General features: G+C 43.5%; 1 protein-coding gene across 1 annotated transcript in view; it reads right to left on the bottom strand.

The window, feature by feature from the left end:
- Positions 1 to 17,362: 17,362 nt before the first annotated feature.
- sorcs2 (sortilin-related VPS10 domain containing receptor 2) overlaps positions 17,363 to 24,253 on the bottom strand; it is a 284,143-nt gene continuing 277,252 nt past the window's right edge. Inside the window, exons 27-28 of the mRNA XM_076087245.1 lie at positions 23,339 to 23,532; positions 17,363 to 17,427 (exon numbers count right to left, since the gene is read on the bottom strand). Of these exons, the coding sequence (XP_075943360.1) occupies positions 17,363 to 17,427; positions 23,339 to 23,532 (259 nt within the window). The remainder of the gene's footprint in view (positions 17,428 to 23,338; positions 23,533 to 24,253) is intronic.

Below are 24,253 nucleotides of genomic sequence, written 5' to 3'. Positions count from 1 at the left end.
ACCAGCAAAAGCGTGTGCACACTGAAGATTCTTACTAGACTTCACCAGAACTTGGACCCTTGGACTTCCTAAATCCCTGAGCACTACACCCTGATGTGTATGGCTTTAATATGATAGGATTAATTACAACAATCTGATCCTTAAACGTAAGTGCCCGGTGGTGGATTTTTTACTTGGTTGCAATCATTTCCTTGTTTTAAAATTCCCTCTTTTTTATATACAACGTAAGCCTCTAAAAAGAATTGCCTTTTTCTCCCCCCCTTTTTTTCTCTCTTTTAACTCCTTTTTAAACCCCGCTCCTTCATTCTATTTGTTTTATTGGTTTTATTTTTAACCAACAATTGTTTTTTACTCAAGGGCTGGTTGCCCGGCCCAGCCCCGGGGTTGCAGGAACAAAGACCATCCTGTGGCCAACGCCGGTATTAGCTGAACTTTCACTCCTTTCTTCCTCCCTCTCCCCTCTTTTTTCTTCTCCAACTCCTTCATGGACTCTCCGATCCCGCAGCGATCCAACATGCCCATACCCCTTAATAACCGCTTTTCAGCACTGGCTTCTCCTGGGGAGGGGAGGGGCGGGAATGTATCACATCGCTCTCGTCCCCTCCTCCCCACGGGGAGAATTACACAACCTCCACACCCACATAGTCTACCTCCGCACCCACATAGTTTACCCACACATATTTATTTACAAGCCAAATCATATTTCAAATTACTACAGGCCATTCACCACTCAGAAATTCTCAACACCACATTCAAGGGGCCATGATGAGGAAGGTGACTCGCCTCGCCTCCTTCATCAAGCCCTCCTCACTGAATGAAACAACCCAACTCAAGGTACAACAGAACACTGACACCTGGATGCTAAACAATATGCACATCCTCCGTGAGCACTACGACTCGGTTATCGCTGTGGGATTGGAGACCATCCCTACTTTTAATCAGATTCCGTTTGATAAGGCGATCCAGTGGGGGAGATCGAGATATGGAAGGAAGCTCACCTCCTCCTCCATCAACACACTGCGGGACATCACATCTAAGAGCCCGCCGACGGAGGAGGGGGCCTCCACTTCTCGACTCTCCCCCCTTGACTACCCCCAACTCCCCAACCCAGTAAATCCCCCCCCCCTTTTTCAACAGCTGGACCCCTCTCACCGTCTCACTTCCCCTTCTAACACTACCACCTCACCTGCCACTCCTTCTTCTTCTCCCACTCCTGCCCTCAAGATTCAAACTCCTCCTGCTTCTCCATCTCCTCCCCTTCTTACCCCTTCTTCTTTTCCTCTTCTTCCCCCCCACAGAGACCTCTGTATCCCCAGTGAGGGCGCGGGGGCTTCCAATGTGGCGGCTCCGCCCACAACCCATCTGCCCGAACGCAACCCGGTACTTGCAGTAAAGGCGGAGACTCATCCCCTTCCTCCCAGAGAAAGCAACCGGTTGCGGGCCCGTCGGGCGGAGAGTCCCATCGTCTCCCCTGCGCCTTCCTCCCCCTCTCCTTCACACACGGATGCAACACACCCACCACAAACGCACTACAGTAATGTTGCTCTCCCGTGTAGTAACACCATCTCCTCCTCTTTCCCCATAGACACACCCCACCAGCAGAGGGAGCCAGAGTGGGTTGCCGCGGAATCTGCTAACACCACAGCAGTCACGGAGGCGGGCAATAAAAACGAGAACAGGGGACATTAAAAGCGTTACGCTGACTTTACCCCCACCATCTGATTTGCCCGCTTCTGCCTCCAGCAGCAACTCCGCGGCGCCACCTGGCTCCCCAGGACGCCCGGAACCACACTCACATCCCCACACTTACCGTAAAATCCAGGACTGGTCGCTGAAGGTGCTGAAGACGACCCTGGTGATTGGGGACTCGAACCTGTCCCGCATTCCATCATTCATCCACCCACACATTCAAGTAGACAGTTACCCCGGTGCAAACTTCCATCACATAAACGAAATTTTAAGTAAACTCACTCCTCACTCACAACCACTTCACGTTATTTTATCAGTAGGCCTGAACAACTGCCTTTCAGAACATGAACCCACCACCATTGGTAAACAGTTGAGAACACTCTGGAAAACGGCTCACCTCACCTTCCCAAACGCCACCATCTACATCCCCATCATCAACTTCTCCCCCTCTTTAAACCCCCGTAAACAGGCACTTCTCAACTTTCTCAACACCACCATTTCCAGCAAATTTCATTTTTTACCCGAAATCAGCCCTCTTCTTTTTCAGGTCACTAAGGACAAGATTCACTGGACACCCCGGACGGCGGAGATGTTGTTCGGGTACTGGAAACAGCAGTTAAACTTGTAACGGGGGAGGAATGTGATCACACATCTCCCCCTTCATCTAACATAACCAACCTCTGCTCCGTTCTCTCCCTCACGCCTACACAGCTGGAGATACTGGAAAAAGGACTCACCTTCATCCCCACACCCAAACCCCCCACCCGACCGGAGCTCAGAGGGGATCTCCACAACTTTCACAGGAGGCTAAAGATGTTAGACCACTTCTGGGGAGCACCGGGGCGAGAGCCTGTCCCGTTCACTGGACCGTCCTGTTGGGAACCACGCCTAAACACCCTCTCACCTCAGATCACCCAACTCATTCAGAAAAATCTAGCAGCACTGACACGATGGCGCCCCCTTGCACACACGCAGCCTAACATTAGTCAGCAACACAAACACATTCTTAAAACATTGGGTAATAACAAACACATAGTCATTAAACCAGCCGACAAAGGGGGCCAGATTGTTTTATAGGACAGACATAACTACATATTAGAAGCAGACAGACAATTAAATTACAACACATATTATGCACCACTCACGCAATCATTACAGCTAGAAACACAACAACTCATTAGGGACATTACACATAGCCTTCATGACAAACAATACATCAATTCAAAACAAAAACAGTACCTGGACGGTCCTGATGAGCCCAGGCCTCGCCTCTTTTACCTGCTCCCCAAGGTACACAAGCCTCCGGAGACCTGGACGGTCCCTTCTGTGGTTCCGGTCGGCCGCCCTATAGTCAGCGATTGCGGTTCCGAGTCCTACAACATCACAGAATATATTGACCACTTTATTAATCCGCTTTCTCAACTTCACCCCGGTTATCTTCAGGACACTTATCACTTCATCAATAAAATTAAAAACTTCCAGGTACCCGGTCATACCTTTCTCTTTACCATTGACATTGAATCTCTGTACACCAACATTGAAACTCCACTCGGCCTCATTGCCATCCAAGACATCTTTAATAAATACCCCGAGCCAGATAGACCTGATCAAGAAATAATCCAACTCCTCAACATCACTTTGACTCGGAACGACTTCACATTTAACAATAAACACTATCTCCAGTTGTGCGGGTGTGCAATGGGCCGGAAATACTCTCCAGCGTATGCCAACATCTACCTGGCCCATTGGGAGAGAACGGCTTTTCTCAAACAGTACAAACCCCTCCTCTACTTCCAGTACCTGGATGACATCTTCGGCCTCTGGGACCACACCGAACAGCACTTCCACACATTTTTGGACGCTTTAAATGCACATCACCCGAAAATAAAACTCAAACATAACCTTCAACATCTTTCGGTCGAGTTCCTGGACACCAGGGTCTTCTTCCAAGAATCCAGCGACCAGAACAAAACCCTGGCCACCAAAGTTCACTTTAAGGAAACGGACCGCCACGCCCTCCTCCATAAATCCAGTTATCACCCCAAACACACATACAGAGGTCTCATCAAGTCTCAGCTGATCCGGTTCCACAGGATCTGTACCCTCCCGGGCCATGTGGAGGAGGCAACCAGCACCCTTTTTGGCGCGTTGAGACTCAGGGGTTACTCGAAGCGCTTCCTGAGAACGATTAAGGCGGAGGTCGCCGACACCTTCAGAGGCGGCACCGGCACCCCACAACCTCCGGCCCAGTCCCTCGTCCCCTTGATTTTAACATTCTCTAATGCTACCCACAACCTGCTGAAAAACATCAAAAGCAATTTTCAGGGGACGAGGGAACACTGTGCCACCCTGGAGGACAGCCGCGTGATCTCCGCCTTTCGTAGAAATAAAAATCTTAAAGACATCCTGGTCCACACTGACCTCAACAAACAAGGGACCAGGAGGGAGGCGCTTCGAGGTTCGAAGATCGGTTTTATGCATCTCCCCCATGTTTTTAACCCCCAGAGCAGACTCGGTTTTAACTTGGGGCAGGCCCTGCCATCCACAGCCTCCAATGTGGTTTATGATCTCAGATGCAGGGCCTGCCACAAACTATACGTGGGGGAGACAAAGAATGAGTTGCACCTTAGAGTTAAACAGCACTTGTACTTGATCAATAGTGGGAATGGCACGAGCGTCCTATATGCACATTTTAAACTCCATGGCTCACACGGTCTCCAGAGTGTGGGCCTGGAGAGCAGCGGGCAGTGGAGCAGGGCGCAGCGGCAAGCAGCGGAGAGGAAATGGATCCACAGACTGGGAACTATAGACCCGCACGGGCTTAATGAAAAATATTAACTCCCAGTCTGTTTTTATTGGAGCCTCGCCTGCCTTGCCTTTTCTCAAAAACTCCCCCCCCCCCATTATATCTCCACCATGGGATTTCCTTATATACGTGTGTGTATTTATTTATTAATATATTTATATTTGTCTCACGTGTGGGTTTAATATATTATGCATGGTCTTATTCACCTTTTTAACTTTTTTAATTGTATATTATTGTTAAATTATTTATTTATATTTTTATTTATCTTATCTTTTAATTTATTTATCTATTTTAACTTTCCCCTGGTGGAGACACACCCTATGTCCTCCCCTCTCCCCACAGGCAGACGAGGCCCACTTTTTACTTCCGATCCAGCGGCGGACGTGGGAGGAGGTTATTGGGCATAATTTTACACATTATCTCACTTTTATGTATTTTTTAAGCACTTATTTATTTATTTATCTTTTTAAAGTTTTAGAGGTGGTGTGTGTGTGTGTTTGTGTATACACATTTATTATATGTTAATTTATCTTTTTTTTTAAAGCACTTATTCATTTATTTATCTTTTTAAAGTTTTAGAGGTGGTGTTTGTGTATATACATTTTATATGTTAATTTATCTTTTTATTTATATATTCATTGGGGAGTTATTGTGTGTGATTGTGTTTTTTATTCCTTTTTTCCCCATGTTTGCCCACTTTTTAATTCCCCTTCCCCTTTTAACATTTCCTCTCTGCCTGTCCCGCTGGCGATTGCTCTGCTGCCAGGCTGTTTTTAATAAAATTGTTTTAACAGGGTTTTTATTAAAGCATTTTTAAAGGACAGCCCCCTTGTGCCAGTGCCCCTCGCGGCCCTCTTAGGAGGGCCACACTCCTTACTAAACCTAACCCTAACAAAAATATAATTTAATGGGCAGCTCGGGACCCAGAGCCAGATTATTTTACATGCTGCCTAAAATTCACAAGGATCCAACTAAGTGGAGCAAACCACATGAAATCCCTCCAGGTAGACCCATTGTGTCTGACTGCAGCAGTGAAACATATTACACTGCAGAATACCTGGACTTCTTCTTCAATCCTCTCTCGACCACACATCCAAGTTACATTAAGGACACGTACCACTTTGTCAACATAGTGAAAAAACTGCACATTCCTGACAACTCTATTCAGTTCACAATTGACATAGACAGTCTATATACTAATATTGACTTCAAAGAAGGCATTCAAGCCATAAAAAATGTATTTCGGAATCACCCAAACAAAAAGACCAGAAAAAGAATTATTACAGTTATTAGAGATTAATTTGACCAAAAATGATTTTAAATTTAATGGAGTTTTTCCTTCAAATTAAAGGTTCAGCTATGGGGAAGAAATTTGCTCCCGCATATGCAAACATTTTTATGGCTGAATGGGAGACCTCGGCCCTAAAAATATGTCCTAAGAAGCCCCTGTACTATCACAGGTTTTTAGATGATATCTGGGGGGTGTGGCCTCACACGAGAGAGGATTTTGACACCTTTCTGAACACTCTCAATAATCACAGTGACTCAATCAAGCTAAAATCCACCAGCAGTTTGACCTCTGACTTCCTGGACACCACCAATTTTAAGAACAGGTTCCATGAGACCCACACACTAGCCATTAACGTGTTCTTTAAAGAGACAGACACCCACGCTCTGCTCTACAAAACTAGTTTCCACCCAAAACACACCTATGCAGGCCTGATTAAGTCACAATTGTTGAGGTTTCACAGAATTTGCACTGAACAGGAGGATTTTAATTCGGCAGTCAGTGTTGTTTCGAGCTTTGACCACCAGAGGGTACTCTAGGACTTTTCTTAGAAAATGCAGAAGGTCATTTCAGAAAACTAAACCTACAGTAGTAACTTGTACCCTTCCATTTGTGACGACATTTTCCCCATCAACTGTTGAACTGATCAGAGAAAGTAGGAGGAACTTTCACAAACACATTACAGGAACCTCAACATTACAAAACTATAGCATTATTGCTGCATTCAGGAAAAACAAGAATTTACAGGATCTCCTGGTAAAAGCGAAGATTAAACCCCTCTCTGATCTGTAGCGTGAGCGGCTCCTGCCCCGTTTCTAGGCGGGGAAGTAGTTCGCACCTAACACGGTGGTTACTCCATCGGCTGTCCCACCTGCGAGGATATGCGTTCCTCCTTGAGGTCTCAGAACAATACCTTCGCCCTTTTATCTCACCCTGTAGGTAAATAGTTAGGATTTCAGAATTAATTGTCTTCTTGAAAGTCTTTTACGGCTAATGCCCTAGGCGCTCTCAATGGGATGTAACCCTAACTCCCTGTATGTAATAGTTATGTACATCGTCTATACTTTACTATTGCCTATTGTGAACATTCTCACCATTTATGACTAACACTGCCAAGTCTTCACCCAGGGAACTCACCTTAAGCTCCTCTGCATGTTTCAGTCGTCACATCTTATCGCATCATTAACGGACAGGGGAACATTGTTTTCAAGGACCAGAACACTGTTTTGGTTTCAGTCACTTACTAAATGTAAGGCTGTGTTTTTATTTAAGTTTTTCACAAAAGATTCACATACAACAATTTCAATTCAATGAAACAGTTACAGTGGCTACAAGAACTAATTCTAGCATTCCTCTTTGTCAGCTTTCGCTGATTTTGTAATGAGGTATTCTCCAGTCAGCTCTCTGACATTCCTACTTTTATGGGGGGGTCTATCTTTCCTTTGTATGCTATCCTCTGATAGCAAAAGGGTCTTCTGTCCTCCTAAGTGGGTAAGACAGAAAAGGGAGTCTTATTTTGGGTAACTAAAAGGGTCTTATTTTGGCCATCTCTGAGGGGGTAAGAAGTCTATCCCATTCTCTAGTTGGGGTGGGGAGAAGCCCCAAACACAGTTTTTCTGCTGCTTTTTCTGCTGATCTAAGGCTGGCACCTCCTTCATTTCATGTGTCACTCACACATGAGTCCTCCTCTTTCTAGAGCTGACACAGAATGTAGGTAACTGGTTTGATCCTGCTAGAACCAGAAGCACTGTTAGGCTCAAGTGACTATTTTAAACAGTGTCTAACTCTAAACAGTTTATATGTTAAATCACAGCTATCATAAAATAAAACGATTCACATTATGATGGTTATAAAAAGTGTAAACATGCTATATGTTGTGCGAGTTATACTTTGAAAAAAAAAAAAGGGTTACAGGTTATAATAGCTATACTTTTATGCTTTCATACTTTTCTACGATCTTTCTACAGATCCTAAACCCAGAGTACAGGGCGAGTACTTTAAACACCAAAACTGGTTCACTAATCGGAACTGATTGCCAGACTGGATACGAGACATCCTAAGCACTTGAATGAGAGGTAAGTGCTTCAAGATGTGAGGTGGTGATGGACAGCGCACAGATCACCTTGCTGGCTTCCAGCGAAGGGATTACAATCCCCTAACACCTAACTCTCTGCTTACCTCTTTGGTAGGCAGAAAACTAATTTCCCCTTACCTAACCCTCTCCCTAACCCTTTTTTTTTTTTTTATTCTTTTTTTTTTTTATATATATATTTTTTATGCTTTGAAATAAGGTATTTGCACACTAACATTAACCAATACAAACAATCGTGGAAGGAACTGAACAATGCCTCTTCTTGAAAAGGACTTAAAAAAACTTATTCAAAATATCAAACACTCTTCCTCCCCTCCTTCATCACCTCATCCTCTCTTTCATCACCTCCTCCTCTCCTACATCTCCTCCTCTTGTCTATTTCTCGGACATTGTCACTCTCCGTCTTTGTTCTGTACTGTTTTCATTTTTTTCCTGAATGCCTCAAATCTTCTGGCTGGTATCTTCTCTTGTGAACATCGTTTAAGGTACTCTTCATATGCCGTTTTAGTTGTTGTTCCTTTGTCCGTGTTCATCATCGCAATCTCCAAATCGGTCCAAGCTTTGCTCGTTTTGGACGGCAGGTACTTTGCCTGTGAACTCTCCATTGGCTTGATGCCATCTTGATCGCACACAGCCTGAACATCTTCAGGCACGACGTTGACCTCATCCATTTGGTTTGCTGGTGTTTTTCGTTTGAGAAGGCCTGGAGGAGGTTTTGGTACCCCATATGGGATTGACTCATGGAGCTTAAAGACCAAAACATTGCGAACCTTGGGCAAGATAACTTTGAAAGGATCTGCAGCTTCTCCATCTTCGCCTGATCAATCACTTGACTGATCTCCTGCAGGAGTGTCCTCAGGTGGTTGAAATCAATATAGTCCCCATTCATCAACATGCCAACACAACTGAGGTAAATCAGGACCTTCAGGTATGTATTTGGTAACCTGTGGAGTCCTGGTGGCAAGTGGGCAATTACCTTCTCCATCCATGCCATTCCATGGTCTCTGTACTTCTCCAAGGTCTTCGAGTAAGAAAGACCACGCCTTTCGACCTCCATTCACACTTCCATAGTCTTGGATGCGACTTGGGACAGAGGTAATGGTTCCGCATCCCCAAGGTGGACCTGTACATAGTCTTTGCAGTTCCACCACAACTTTTTTGTCCCCTTAAAGTCACGGAACTTCACTGCTGGGGAAAAAAACAAGTTATTCCTCAAGGAACCCTTTCAGCAGACATTCCATGACATCTTTGCCAGCATTCGTGATCAGGATGCGAGCTCTTGCGAATGTATGCGGTGGGGGGAAGCTGTTCTTGGTGGAAAGGTCTTCACAAAACTTTTCTAGGGCCAAAGAACCAATCAACCGGCTGGGGAGTTGACTGTTTCTCTTGTACACATCCTCTAGCAGGACTCTGATCAGAGCTGGACCACTGACTGCTGGTTCTGCCTCCAGTGTCTGGCACAGCGGAAAAAGCCTCTCAATCCGCAATTCCTGCAGCTCATCCCGAGTCCAGTTGTGGAGTGGGGGAGGTGTCTCATAGCAACTGGCACTCGAATGAGGTGCTAGGCCGAGAAACCCTCTGTTGTTGCTGATACTTTTATCACTCACTGTACAGGTTCCCAGGCTGACGCTAAGCTGGAAGTCCAGGGGCGAGAGAGGGCGACCATAGAACAGCTCTTCGAGTGCCAGCTCCATCTGGTATGATTTCCAGGACACATCGTACCGTGCCACTCCTGCGCTGAAAGCGTAGGCTTCGCTGAGGGTTTCGAGCAGGAAGCCAAGCACACTGTTCAGCGTAGAGAGCAGACCCTTACCAGGGATGGTGTCCTTGAAAGGAACAATAATGGCATGCTCTGCCAGAAGAAACTGCAGGGCTTTCAAATCAAAATATTCAGACGGGTCCAGGGAGAATGGGATCTCCCCATCAAACCGCACGACTTGTTCGATGCGGCACCCTAACTGACAGACAAGTTTGGCCCTGATGTCCCTCAAGTAGCTCTCTGCCCTGATTAAGAGGGACATCTGAAAGTTGGGATGCGATAGCCCACATGTGACGATGGCACCAGTGACAGGGTGCTTGAAATGAGTCTTGAGGTGGCAATGTGGCGAGTCGACGTACAGCTGGAGAAAGGTCACCTTGTCTTCCTTCCAGAGAACCTCCAGCAACTTCTGGCTAACATCCATTCCCCTGCTATCCAAATTGCTTTGGAAATTTGTTGCCTCGTGGATTCCCAGATTTGAGAACAATGTTCCCCTGACACCCACCAGGTCTTGCAACCTATACCTGGAGAACAAGATATGGGTGTCAGGGTCCTTGGCAACACATTTGCACGCAAAGTGCACAGACATGGAGGTGACATTATTCGGATCCACAACATCACTGACCTCAAAAGTCTCTGGATCTTTCTGACCAAACATGAACCTTGAGGAAGTCACCGGTATTGACCTCCTCAACTGCCTTGTCGAACAAGGACAGGATAAAGGTGAGGTCCTGCCGCAGCACGTGGTACTTTGCCGTGTCGCCAGAGTTTTGTTTCTGGACAGTGGGCCTGGCTTTGTCTCTGGAAGAGATGCTGTTCAGCAACTTCCTGAAGTTGTAGGCCAGTGTGTTCAACAGCTCGTTGGCCATTACGTTGTACAGTTATTTTAGAAGAAGCCTGCGGTCCAGATTGGTGCTGCTGGCAGGCAAGGTAGTCATTAGAAGATGGTAGCCACCATCGACATATCCGAGAGTGTGGCCAACCGCATTCCGGAGTGCCCTTTCGCCTTCTTGACTGTAAGCGCTGAGGTCCACGTGTTTTAAAAAAAAATGATAATGGCCCTTGAGTGTGTTCGGGAAGAGGCGTGGTAGTAGGAGATAGTGCAGGCCACCCAGCAAGCCTTGGACTTTCTGAAACTCCATTACCACCCCATCAATATCAAACATATATTTGATAAAAACATGTGGGTACGACACCGTAGTGCAGTGCACTGGCACGTGCAAATCCGCATGCATGAAATCTTTCACTTGTTCATACATTTCAAATTTATCCAGAAGATTGGTTGTGTTTTCAACGCCCACATCATACAGCTCATCATCGACATCCATCCTCCTACTCTTGCAGCACTGGACTTACAGGAATGCTCACAGGCTGTGTGAGAACCCGCCCCCTGAAATCCCAAAAAAATTCCTCTTATTGAATGGAAGTCTATGGCAGCTATACCAAAGGAAAAAGCTAGAGATGCCAAAATTGGATGACATTAGCACCAGCATAGGACAAACAGACTAAATTTCGTAAGTCTAGCACTAACTCCTCAAACGTTATTAATTATTTAAGGGTCGGGTTACGGTCACGAACCCCGTGATGGGTAAGTATGTGCAAAATTCATAACTCCACTCTGCTTGCTCCAACTAAAATGGAATCTCATGTGCACGCATATCAGGCTCCCCTTCACTAATACCCTGAGAGCCAACTACCTACCACCTACCCAAGTAGGTTTTACTAACCACAACCAGTCGTACATGTAAAGCTGACCAACCAACGGTTACCAACCAACGGACACGAACCCTGTGACTATACCAAAAGAAAAAGCTAGAGCCACAAAAACTTCACACACGTGGTCTGACTTAATACCAACACACACAGCAAGTTTACAGGAGGCTAGCACCAAGTAGCCAAGAGCTATACACCATCTAAGCCTCTTCACCATATATGGTGAAGGGGTTTTATTGCTTCCCTTCAAACTTGGTACCAATCGAACCGCAATGGCAACATTAGTGGAGGTAGAGCTCACTCACAAGGCTCCAGGACCTTCCTATCAAAAGGGCCCGTGAGCCAATGAGCACTTTTGCCGCTTCGACCCCTTCCCGAGGTCACAGAGACTCGCCACTGCTACTGTTCCATCCGGAGTGGTCCAATTAATACTGAGGGAGCAAACTTCCAAGTCTCTAGGACCTTCCTATCAAAAGCAATTCCGAAAGGGCCCATGAAACTGTGGTTATCATCCCTAACCCTAACGCGGACAGACGGGTAATGAGGACAGACGGGAATGAGGTAACGAGGACAGACAGGTAATGAGGGGTAACGGGTAACGAGGACAGACCGGTATCGAGGACAGACAGGTAACAAGGACAGAGGGGTAACGAGGACAGACGGGTAACGGGTACTGAGGACAGACGGGTAACGGGTACTGAGGACAGACGGGTACTGAGGACAGACGGGAAATGAGGACTGGCGGGTAATGAGGACAGACGGGTCTGGTACCAATCGAACTGCAATGGCCACATAAGGGGGGGGGGGGGGGGGGCGTAGAGCCCACTTCCAAGGCCCTAGAACCTTTGTATCAAAAGTTCTCAGTATTGACCTGTGGGCCAAGGTCGTGAGGTCAAGTACCTACACTATGGACTTGTAAAGTCCACAGCTCCGTGCTGCTTGCTCCAATTGACCTGGGATTTTGTGTGCACGCATGTCAGGCTCCCCTTCACTAACTCAGCCAACTTATACGGGCTTGAATAAGTCACAGTTCTTAAGATTTCAGAGAATCTGCAGTGAGACTTTGATTCTGCAAACAGAGTGGTATTCCCAACTTTGGCCAGCAGAGGGAACTCTCTTAGAAAATGTCACAGGACATTTCAGCAAACTAAGTCTGAAATCTAGGAACTGAATTTATTTGATTAAATGTAAACAGTGTGGTTTGCAATATGTGGGTGAGCCTGGCAACACCATTTCAATTCCATTTACCTGAACAATGCCTCTTCGTCAGGAGGACTCAAACACACCCTTATTGACAATATTGCACACTCAAACTGAACAAAAACAAACACTCAAACAGAACGATGATGAAGAAAACAAAATGCATTCATTTAATTTATTCCTGTATTCATTTATACATTTATTAATGCATTTATTTATTCATATGTAAGACATTTTTCATCCTCCATAGAATCCAGGGTCCGGCAGCTGCCACGTTTCTTTTCCTTTCACAATCAGGTTTAATTTGACCTATGTAAAGATGGTCATAAAATCTGAGAAAAAGGTGGAAACTGCCTCAATTTTGCATCAAACATTGTCTCTGATGACTTGATTCAGCATGCCAAGCAAGCAGTCTGCAGACCCTTTGGAAAGCTATCGTTCTACAGGAACATTGTATTGATTTGAATCCAACTGAACCTGAAAGGGTGTTGTCTGTTGTCCTCCATGTCATTTTCATGAAGATCCATCATGGAAAAGTGGTTTTATGGGACACAACAGAAACCCACATGTATTTACCAGTCTTTACATTTGGTTTTAATACTTTAAAGCAGTGGTTCTCAAACTTTTTCTATCACGCCCCACTTTGGAGGAAGAAAAATATTCATGCCCCACCACCCCAACAAAATTGTAACAAAATGGTCCATGTTGAACTTTTATTGAAATAACATTTTGTGACTCCATCTGTGCTTTTTCAAATAATAGAATAAAGAAAATTGCAATCACTTTCAAGTAAACCAGATTGCTCCATTAGACAAAAACAAATACAATGTGTAATACCTTTGTTAGAACAATGCAAATAAAGTTCAATCTGTGCAAAAAAACCACTAATATTTGGCAAGAAATTGCTTATTGTGGCTGCAATACACCTGTTTTGCACTGCATATCTTTTCAAAACAACAATAACGTGCAACCTGTGCAAAACAAAACAAAATGAGTGCAGATGTGTGAGCCATATGCTCACATATCTGGAGCATTTTATTTTAATTATGAGCTTTAAAATGTAGCATTCTGCTGTACTCTGAGAAGAAAATTAAGTGATGAGACATTTACTTTAAGCAAAAAACTAATTTATTATTCAGTTATTAATCAGTATTTCAGCTCTATTATTATTAACCTTTAAAAGTTTTAGTCATATAAAAACAAAGATAGCAAGAGTAGCGGGAACCATCGCCTGTACAAATAAAGTGATTAATTTCATTGAACCCTGTTACTGTATGGCTTCATATTAACTTCCACTGTTACTGTACAGCTGTTAGAATTGTGGTCCATCTTCTATTTGCAATTAATATGCATTCAATCCAGTTCAATTATTTAAATGAAAATGATAATCTACTCTGGCTAAGGTAGCTTATCAAGAGTAAAATAATAGCTGTGATTTAACTGCACTTGGGACTGTTAGACACTGTTCACTGTAATGACCACAGCCAGTGTACTAACAGTGTGATGAGAGGGCATGTGAGCCCTTGTTGCTGTAGTTTATCTCCTTGGAGCAGAGGCTGCATTTAGCATACCCTGCCTTATCAATGTATTTAAAACACTGTGACAGCATGAAGCTGTACTCACGTCTGTTTAGACCTCCACCTTTATCCAGGCCCAGCTCCACCTTTATCCAGGCCCAGCTCCACTCACAGCTCAGCCCTGCGTCAAGCTGCGCTACACAACCAGCCTCCTCTTCATTAAGCTCTTTGACCTCATCATCTCATCAGTATCTGGGCCTCATGTTTCAAGTTATTATGACCACGAAATCGCCTCATTCTACTTTGAGTTAAAACAAACAACCTGCAACCAGATCCACCGGTGTTCGGGTTTAACGTTAATGAGTGACCGCGTGAACTGAACCGGAACACGGGGGGGCTGCATGTTTCATCACGTTACGTTTTTTCCTCCTAAACCGTGATAATGACGTTAACAGTCCACGAAGTTCCGCATGCAGTGGACATCAACTTAACCCAGCAAGTCTGAACGGTAACGGAACATGACGTTGTGGTGGAAATTTATCATATGGTTCTTTTAGTTATAACTTCCATCCATCCATCCATTTTCCTCCGCTTATCCGGGGTCGGGTCGCGGTGGCAACAGGCCAAGCAGGCTGACCCAGACTTCCCTCTCACCGGCAACATGTTCCAGCTCATTCTGGGGGATCCCGAGGCGTTCCCAGCCCAGCTGGGAGATGTAATCCCTCCAGCATGTTCTGGGTCTTCCCCGGGGTCTCTTCCCAGTTGGACGTGCCTGGAAAACCTCCAGTGGGAGGCGTCCAGGAGGCATCCTAATTAGATGCCCGAACCACCTCAGTTATAACCTTAGTTATAACTTGTATTGCTTAAACCTGCCTATACCACCCTAACCCTCTTTCCGTGCCTCCAGTAGCGGGTACTCAGTTACTTTTATATAAAGTACCTGCTCAAAGTGGCGTAACTTCCCCTGTGAAGGTCCTAGAGCCCAAGGAGTGGTGTATATATCCACTAAAGCGGCCATTGCAATTACTTTTACTCAGTTACGTTTGTTTAAAGTACCCGCTCAAAGTGGCGTAACTTCCCCTGTGAAGGTCCTAGAGCCCCGGGAGTGGTGTCTATACCCACAAAAGTGGCCATTGCGTTTCGAAAGAGACCGTTGGCGAGGTTCTAGGACCTCGGGTCATGGATATGGAAAGTGCTTTCCGTAGCCTCCAGTAGAGGGTACTCAGTTACTTTTATTTAACAGCATAAAAAGTGAAAATGCACAAAACATTAGTTATTCATGAAAATGACACGAAACTGTTAAATCAACTGTCCTGAGCCACTTTTTTAAAAGAAAATCTTTGAAGCTATGTTTACTTTCACAAAATCAACTTTTGGCCTCCTCTCAGTCTGAAACATCTTTTAAGAGCATAAAAAGTGAAAATGCAATAAGATGCAGAATACACCTGACCTACCCAGTCTTTTTAAAGTTTATTATGCTCCAAATTACTTAAATGGGTCTCCTGTAATAAAGCAATATCTGCTCTTTTTTTAAGGTAGTTCAGTATTTTCATCTTTTTGATTGGGTCATTGGCACCTTTGATGTTCCAACTCCGAACTCTTAATTCTAAAGATCTTGGCATTATCCATTATGAATATATAGTTGGGGGGAAAAGTAATTGGCTGAGCTGTTTTTAATTCCATATCGATCAGTTTTTCGTGAATGGGCTGCGTTTTGGGCCAACTTTTATGCGGCTATTGCCAGTTCCTAGTTTATTTTACAATAAGTAGTACAGACTAAAATATTGCATACTTGCTTTCATTATAGGGAGAAAAAGAAATCAAAAACAAAAAAATAAAGAGGGAGGGGTATAATTAGAGGAGTTAATAGTCTACTTATCCAGAATTTTGTTGGTTTACATATGGCTTGAGGTTAATTTTGAGAGCGACGTCTTTCCACATTCATAAAGTCTCTGCTTTTCTTCTCCACAATTGATGCGGAGAACAGAGAGATAAAGAAGCGAGTAGTCCATGTTCATATCCCGAAGTTTCCTTTTAATGTGTTTAAACTCAGTGTGAGTATAAGACAAGGAAATTATTTCCAGTTAACAATGAAGACCAGAAAATTATCTTGCACATGACTTTACATTAATTATCGAAATGGATACATAGCTACAATGGAAAAGGAACTGAGCGAATATATTTGCTCCAAAACAAAGCTGTGTATTTTGGTAGTAGTGTAAAACACTCACACACTCATGTCAAAGGGAACATGTACAAAGTAGAGTTTGTTCATATTTAAACATATACATACAACAAACCAAACCTTAAAGGAGACATTATTCCACTGTGGGCTGTGCCTAATATAGGCTGATACAGTAAAATACATTAACTACACTTTCCCTTCATAATGGCGTATGACTCCGGGGGAATAAGTCCGTTTTGAAGTGACTCAGAATGTTTGGGGAGGAGGAGGAAGGGCCATACTCCAATTAAAAATAAATAATGTTGACAACTGGAAATATCACTGTGCAGATACATTTCTGCTGTTTTAGGCACCATGGGACAGACTATAAACTCCTTCAAAGCTTTTTGTTGATGAAGTCCAAACAAAAACTTTTGTGAGTGACAACATAACATGAATGCAGTGGGATTTTGAAAAAAAAAAACAATGCTTTGTGAACACATACAGTATAATTCCAGAGAACCTGTGAGTGTGAATTTAAAAAAAGTGCAACACCGCTGTCTTGTGTTTGCATGCTAACAATGTCATATGCAAATTAACTTTATCATAGTTGGGAGACCATTATTGCCTATTTGTGGGAAGCAAAGAGTGAATAAAATAGGGGATATGATTAAAGATATTTTTCTTTCATATTCACTATTTTACGCACACTAATGCTTGAAAATCATTGTAGTGCACCCATCTTTGGCCACTACCTAATTTCAGTGGCAATGGCCTTTTGATAATGGATGGTTCAACCCTCTCTGACTGTGGAAATCACTGGAAACCAGAGTAGTTAGTCACTGCTTTTGAGTGCCTGCAAGTGAGAGACAACGTACACACAGATTTCTTTCCTTTCATAACACAGATAAGCAAGTGTCCTTAATGTGACACCATCAAGACCTCCCTGCCCCCACCTCTAAGACAAAAAACTAAATAAAAATCACATTATAGCTGGAGGTGAAGGGTTCAGGAGGCCATGGTGTGGAGGTAAAAAGGAGAAGTAGTGAAGAGAGAAAGAGGAAGGCCGAGTGGAGTCCTATGCTCGTTAGCCAGCTAGACTAGTCTAGCTCGTTAGCATTGCCATGACAGCCATCAGCTGGTCAAGTAACTGTGTAGTTCTCTGGAGTTGATGTTCAGGACCACACCGGAATGGCTGCCTGGCAACAAGAGGGAAGAAGAAACAGAACAGAGACACGGTAATTAAAACACGGTAACAGAGAACATCAACAACTGGTGAGATATACATTAAAGTTATATATACGAGCAATCCTGACAAATAAAAGGTGGAGGGAAATTTTTACAGTAACAGTAAAATGTTGCCACCACATTCACGCATCGGTATTATTTGCTTTTTTTCTTGGCAAATTGCTGCCACTAACTATCAATTCATGGACTAGTTTGACACCGTCAGCAGGAGCTGAATTATTAATTCAAATAAAACTATGGTTACTGCAGTGCTCATGGTGGGCAACACTTTTCCTCTACTGTGACTTAAGATGTGAAGTGTGACACAGTAAATGGTTTGTCATTCATTTGCTCATGCGAACAAATGTGCGTTCTTGATAGCATGCTTGAAGTATGGAATAATCCCTTCATTACTTTATCACAGTGGTGGGTCGTCAGGGCCAGCAAAGCCTTCTCTGCTGGCCTCAACAGAATCACAAAGTTATAGCTATTTTATAATTAAATCATTTTTCATAAATACACTACATGTATTCTAATTTTTTCCCCCATTAGCTTATTTGCTCATATAGTCCTCCTCAGTTGCTCTGCTTCTAGCCTGCAGTGCCGCTTCCAGTGCAGCTTGTTTTAAGTAGAGCTGTTATCCAATCAGATTTCACCCCTATGTCTCTAGGAAACTGCTTGCTTTACCCATAACCCTTTGATTTTCCACAAAAAGAGGATTTTGTGTTACTTCCAGCAGTATGACATACATACAACAGTCTACAGTAACACTTTATAATAACTGCACTCTATGAAGCATTAGTTAAGTATGAGTAAACATTTAATTCATTATTAATAAAGCACATCTATTCATGTTTTTATTAGTGCTGGGCTACGATTTTTAATCGCGATTAATCGCATGATTCTTTTGCGATTAATCGCATTGTTATGCGCAAAATTCAATAATGAATTCAAAAGTAGTGTATTGTGCACTTTTATTTTAAAGTACTGCTATATTAATAAAAGTGCAATAACATTTGATTTGCAAACACTTTAAACAAATAAAGTTATTTTTAACAGCAGTATTCCCTTTACACAGTAGCAGTTAAAATACAGTTATAATGATTCTGATAATAGATATTCAGCCGGTGTTTTTTTGTTTGTTAAATTCTCAGTAGCGATAACTAAATGATATGCTTATTATACATAATCCAAACAAAAACATTTAAAAAACTCTAAAAAAATAATTTAAATGAATCATTTCTTTTTTTGGTATTTTGGTCAGACACATATGCAACGCTGATTACTGTAATATGTGTGGTATTTGTTATAAATGTACGTTGGTACATAGAGGGTGATAAGAAGCTGTACATGGAGGGACTTAGGACCCAGGGGAATGTAGGTGAAGGAAACAGGAAGAGACGCCACACAAACAGCTGTTCACCACTCGCTGCCGGCCAGTCGGCCGGCCGTTCTGGTGTTAAAAATGTCCGCTTAATAATAAAAAAATAAACTGCGTTAATGCGCGTTAAAATAATTGACGGCGTTAATTAATTAATGCGTTAACTCGATAATAACGCATTAACTTGCCCAGCACTAGTTTTTATTCTTGATTAATAAGCTCATCTATAATGTGATTAATTATTTTATTTTCATAAAATTAAGTTTTATATAAATTACAATCCAATTAAATTATTTAGGAGCTGTTAATGGTTCATAAGATAATTTATCAAGTGCAAGTTAATAATTAAGAAATTATTTAGATATACATTTATCAATGCATTTATAGATATGATTTATATATGCATTAATGGTAAGGGGGTGTGTTAATAGTTGTTTTATTAATGTGTATTAATACTGCAAGTCATGATTAATTCAGGTAGTTACTAGTCGTTAGTTAAGTCGCTATTTTGTGTGACCTGATCTAAAGTGAGGATTATTAAATGCTTTGTAAGGCATAGGCCTTACAAAGCATTTAGAAAAGACATTGAAAGGCCAGCCGTGCTCCAAAACTTACAATAGTCTCAGTTATCTTCTCAACAGAAAAGGCAAATAGACACAACACAAAGTGATCAAGAACATATCAATATTTATTGCAAAATACCACAAATAAAATCTTTATAAAAATAATATAATAAAATAATACAACTAAAATGCTATCTTTCAAACATTACATTTTTCCATTTCTACAACTTCAGAATAGATGTGAAAAACGTTCTAGTTCATTGGTCAGCTCTTCTAATCTTTTTTTATTCAGCCATGTTTACACTTGACAGAAATTTGGTTTCATATCAGATTTCCGAGGTTTATTTTCCTTTTACATAAACAGTAGTTTTATATCCAGCCATGTTCTCCTGAAGGACAATCTGTTTGTTTTTTTACATGAATGAATGGCTGAGAGGTATGATTTTACATTGTTTGCATCTTGCAATAAATATTGATATGTTCAGGATTATTTTTTGTTGTGTGTGAGTTTTGAGGCACTGCTGGCCTTTCAATGTCTTTTGTAAATGCTTTCTAAGGCATAGATAGTCCTCACTTTAGATGAGGTCACACAAAATACTTAACTAATAACTAGTAAATGCTTTATAAAGCATTAATACAGCAAAAATGGTGAATTGCTGTATTAATAAATGTTTATAGAACAGAGGTTGAGAAAAGGTTTTGAGACTTGGGACCAGGTATTGCCAGCTTTTCAATGCTGTTTGTAAATGCTTTATAAGGCATAGATAGTCCTCACTTTAGATCAAGGCACACAAAATAATTCATTAATGACTAGTTAGACTCTTATGAACTACATTAATTAATACACGTTAATAAAACATCTATTAACATACCCCTTAACCATTAGTGCATATCTAAATCACATGTTTAAATGCATGTATAAATGTACATCTAAATAATGTCTTAGTTATCAACTTGCTTTAAAAATCATCTTTAACAACTCCTAAATAATTGGTTTGTAATTGATATAAAACTTAATTTAGCAGCAGCGAGCCAACGGCAGAGATCTACCGGCTTGTGCTATTACCACGCAAGGTTTGGGCCGCGGACTACAAGGTGCCGTTCTCCATACAGTGGCGCGGGTGGCGCCCGTGTGGTGATTACCGCCGGCTCAACGAGGCAACAATCCCGGACCACTATCCGGTTCCACATATTCAAGACTTTTCTGCCCACTTGTCGGATAGCGTGGTGTTTTCGAAAGTGGACCTTGTACGAGGGTACCATCAAGTGCCCGTTCACCCGCCGGACATTCCCAAGATGGCACTGATCACTCCATTCGGCCTGTTTGAGTTCTTGAGGATGCCGTTTGGCCTAAAAAATGCAGCACAGACGTTCCAGCGTCTAATGGACACGGTGCTGAGGGACCTGCCTTTCCTGTTCGTCTACCTGGATGACATCCTGGTGGCCAGTTCGTCAAGAGCGGAGCATATGTCTCACCTCCGGACTCTGTTTGAGTGACTCAGCCAGCACGGGTTGATCATCAACTCGGCTCAGTGCCAGTTTGGATTGGCCACCATTGACTTCCTGGGACACCGCATCACGAAGGACGGGGCGGTTCCTCTTCTGTCAAAGGTGGAGGCGGTGACTAACTTTACACGACCACTCACAGTGAGGGCCCTGCAGGAGTTTTTAGGCATGGTGAACTTGGCAAGGCCATCAAACAGGCTGTTGACTCGACCGAAGAGAGGGAACTTGCGTTTGTGGATGCTAAAACGGCTCTGGCAAACGCAACAATGCTGGCACACCCGTCACCTAAAGCTCCGATTGCCATCACCACAGACGCTTTGGACTACGCGGGGGGTGCGGTGCACGAGCAGTGGGTGAAAGGGGCGTGGCAACCGCTCGCTTCAGTCGACAGTTGCGGCCTAATGAGCGGAAGTATAGCACTTTCGATCGGGAGCTCCTCGGCTTCTTTCTGGCCATTCGGCATTTCCGGTTACTGCTCGAGGCTCGGCAGTTCACCGCGTTTGTGGATCACAAGCCACTGACGTTTGCCATGGGGAAGAGCGCCAAACCATGGTCCGCACACCAGCAGTGCCAGCTCTCCTTCATCTCTCCTTCATCTCGGAGTTTACCACGGATCTACGGCATGTAGCGGGCAAGGAAAACCTGGTCGCAGACTGTCTCTCCAGGGCCGTCACCGGGGCTGTCCAGTTAGGATTGGATTATGACAAGATGGCTGGGGATCAAGTTACAGACCCGGGCGTTCAGGAATTGAGGACGGCAGATACGGGACTGCGGTTGGAGGAGGTCCCGTTTGGCAAAACTGGCACTATGCTCCTGTGTGACGTCTCCACAGGCCAGCCACGGCCGGTTGTTCCCGACGAATGGAGACAACAGGTCTTCGACGCGATTCATGGTCTGTCACACCCTGGCAAGAGGGCGTCTCAGAAGTTGGTGGCAGCGAAGTTCGTCTGGCACGGGCTGAAAAAGGATGTACGAAAATGGGCCGGGACTTGTGTGGTGTGCCAGCGCTCCAAGGTCCACCGTCACATAAAGACCCCTTCAGCACAGTTCTCGGTTCCAGAAAGGAGACTCGATCACGTGAATGTGGACTTAGTAGGACCTTTGCCCCCATCCCGGGGTTTCATGCATCTCCTCACAATGGTAGACCGAACCACTCGCTGGCCAGAAGCTGTCCCGTTGTCGTCAACAACGGCAGATGAGGTGGCTCGGGCTTTTATTCAGACTTGGGTCGCCAGGTTCAGAGCCCCAGCTGACGTTTCCTCGGACCGAGGCCCACAGTTGACCGCCTTAAGCCAGCACATCTGGACCTGGACCAACCGGTAAGGTTGGCCAAACCTCCACAGTGGGGGCGGCCTCGTGCCCTCCCACCACACCGCGACAAGACCCGGAGGTTTCACTCGGCGGTGGTCCTGCCTCCTGCTCCAGAGACACGGAGTCGGGCTGGTCGGTTGATTCGGGCCCCGATACATTAAGTGTTTTTTGGACTAATCTCTAGTTTGGGTGAATTGTGGGGACAAATGTAGGGGACTAAAGGACCGAATTCACAGGGGCCCTTTAAGAAAAGGGGCGTAACCCTGGTGACAAGGGGGGTTAAAGGGTAGCAGGAAGTGAATGTGTGTGATGTGTTTTGTGGATGGAAATAAACGGCCACAAGGTGCAGCCAAAAGGGATACTTGCCTACTCGTTATTTCCACGCTCCTACAACATTATAGATTAGCTCATTAAACAAGAATAAAACATTAAAAGATGTGTTTATTAATTACATGCATAATTATACATTAATTACATTAGCATCGTTAATTAGTATTGTAACGGACTGAGTTGTGTTATAAGTGTTATCGATGGGTTGGTTGTTGCATTTACTGAGGTCAGTGAAGGCCTCATGCCCTGTGAGGCTGTGGAACCTGTCAATCACCCTAGCTGCCTATGGGGGTGGGTGGCACACATGAACATGCCTGGGATTGGCAGAGAGAGTATGGGGGGATGTTGTTGTTTGTGCTGCTAGCCTGTTGAGAGTTACCGGAAGCAGATGGTTAAGCTTGTTAGAGAACGGTTAACGGTATTGACTGTTTTTGGCGTAGGCTACGGCCCACAGTAGCCTGTGTACTGTCCACTAATAAAACACCACAAATAAGATAACATCTAGTAGCTTTCCTTACCAAGGGTCGCTACAGTATTAATACACATTAGTGTATTAGTGCAGGAACAATGCTATATTAATAGTGAATTAAGTGTTTACTCATACTTAACTAGTGCTTCATAGCGAAGCCAATTATTATAAAGTGTTACCCAACTTTATAATAACAATAATAATATATATTCACTATTTTGTCATAAAAACAATTAAATACATTGTTAATTCTTCCTGGGGATATTAATATCCCCACGAGGAGGTTGGTGACTCTGTTAAGTTTCAACTACATCCTGTGTTACCTAGAGTCTGCGAGTCCAGGTCATCGTCGATGAACTCCTCACCCTGGATGATATGCTGGGTGTCCTCGCTGTGATTGATAGGGCTGGTCATCTCCTGCTCCTTCTCGTTGTGCATCTGAGCGTAGACGTTGCGGCTACCTGGGAGCTTCCTGAAAAACAGTGGGGGAAAGGCATATTCAGTCCGAAGCCAAGGACTGTGGAATTTGTTTTTTTTTTGTAAGACAGGGTCATGTTTCACACTTCATGTTTGAATTTATGTAACTTTTGGTGTTATTTTTGTGTTTCGGACACCATGAGGTGCTGCTTTTTGATTCAAAAGATGTTCCACAGAGGAAGAGCACAGCTCTGTTATGCCGTGTTCACACCAAATTAATCGCGTCATTTGCGCCGGTCTCGCCGGGGACTATTTGTGTTCATTCACGTGAATTGCGCTGGACGCGCCGGAGAGGGGGCGTGGCTTATCACCCTGGAAGTCGTTCAACTGTCCGCCATCAACCATGGAAAAAATAACCTGTATTTGTGGGTCATTGACAAATAAGGCTTCTAAAAAGGTCATTTTTAAAATCCATATTTTTGTGTCTGGAACAATGTGTCTAAGTTGTGAACCAAGTTTTCAGTGTTTTAAATAGTTTTTTAAAGTATTTTTTAACTTCACAGGCTAAAAAATGTCAGGTCGCACAACCACAGATTTATAAAAAATATATATATTTTCCTAATATTTATTCAAACTGAAATTTTTGACAAGTATCCCTTAGAGTGTCTACTGTGTCTAACACATCGTATTTTGTGGTTGTGTTTTATATATATACAATAATTTATCATAATTGCGTTCTCTTGGCCAGGTATTTCGTATATTTAACATTTGATTTTACATTTAAACATAATAATACAAATATACAAATGAATACATTCAAT

Source organism: Anarhichas minor, unplaced genomic scaffold, assembly GCF_050575085.1.
Source record: "Anarhichas minor isolate MPS153535 unplaced genomic scaffold, ASM5057508v1 ptg000009l, whole genome shotgun sequence".
NCBI lineage: Eukaryota > Metazoa > Chordata > Actinopteri > Perciformes > Anarhichadidae > Anarhichas > Anarhichas minor.
This window is presented reverse-complemented; position numbering and strand designations above follow the sequence as displayed.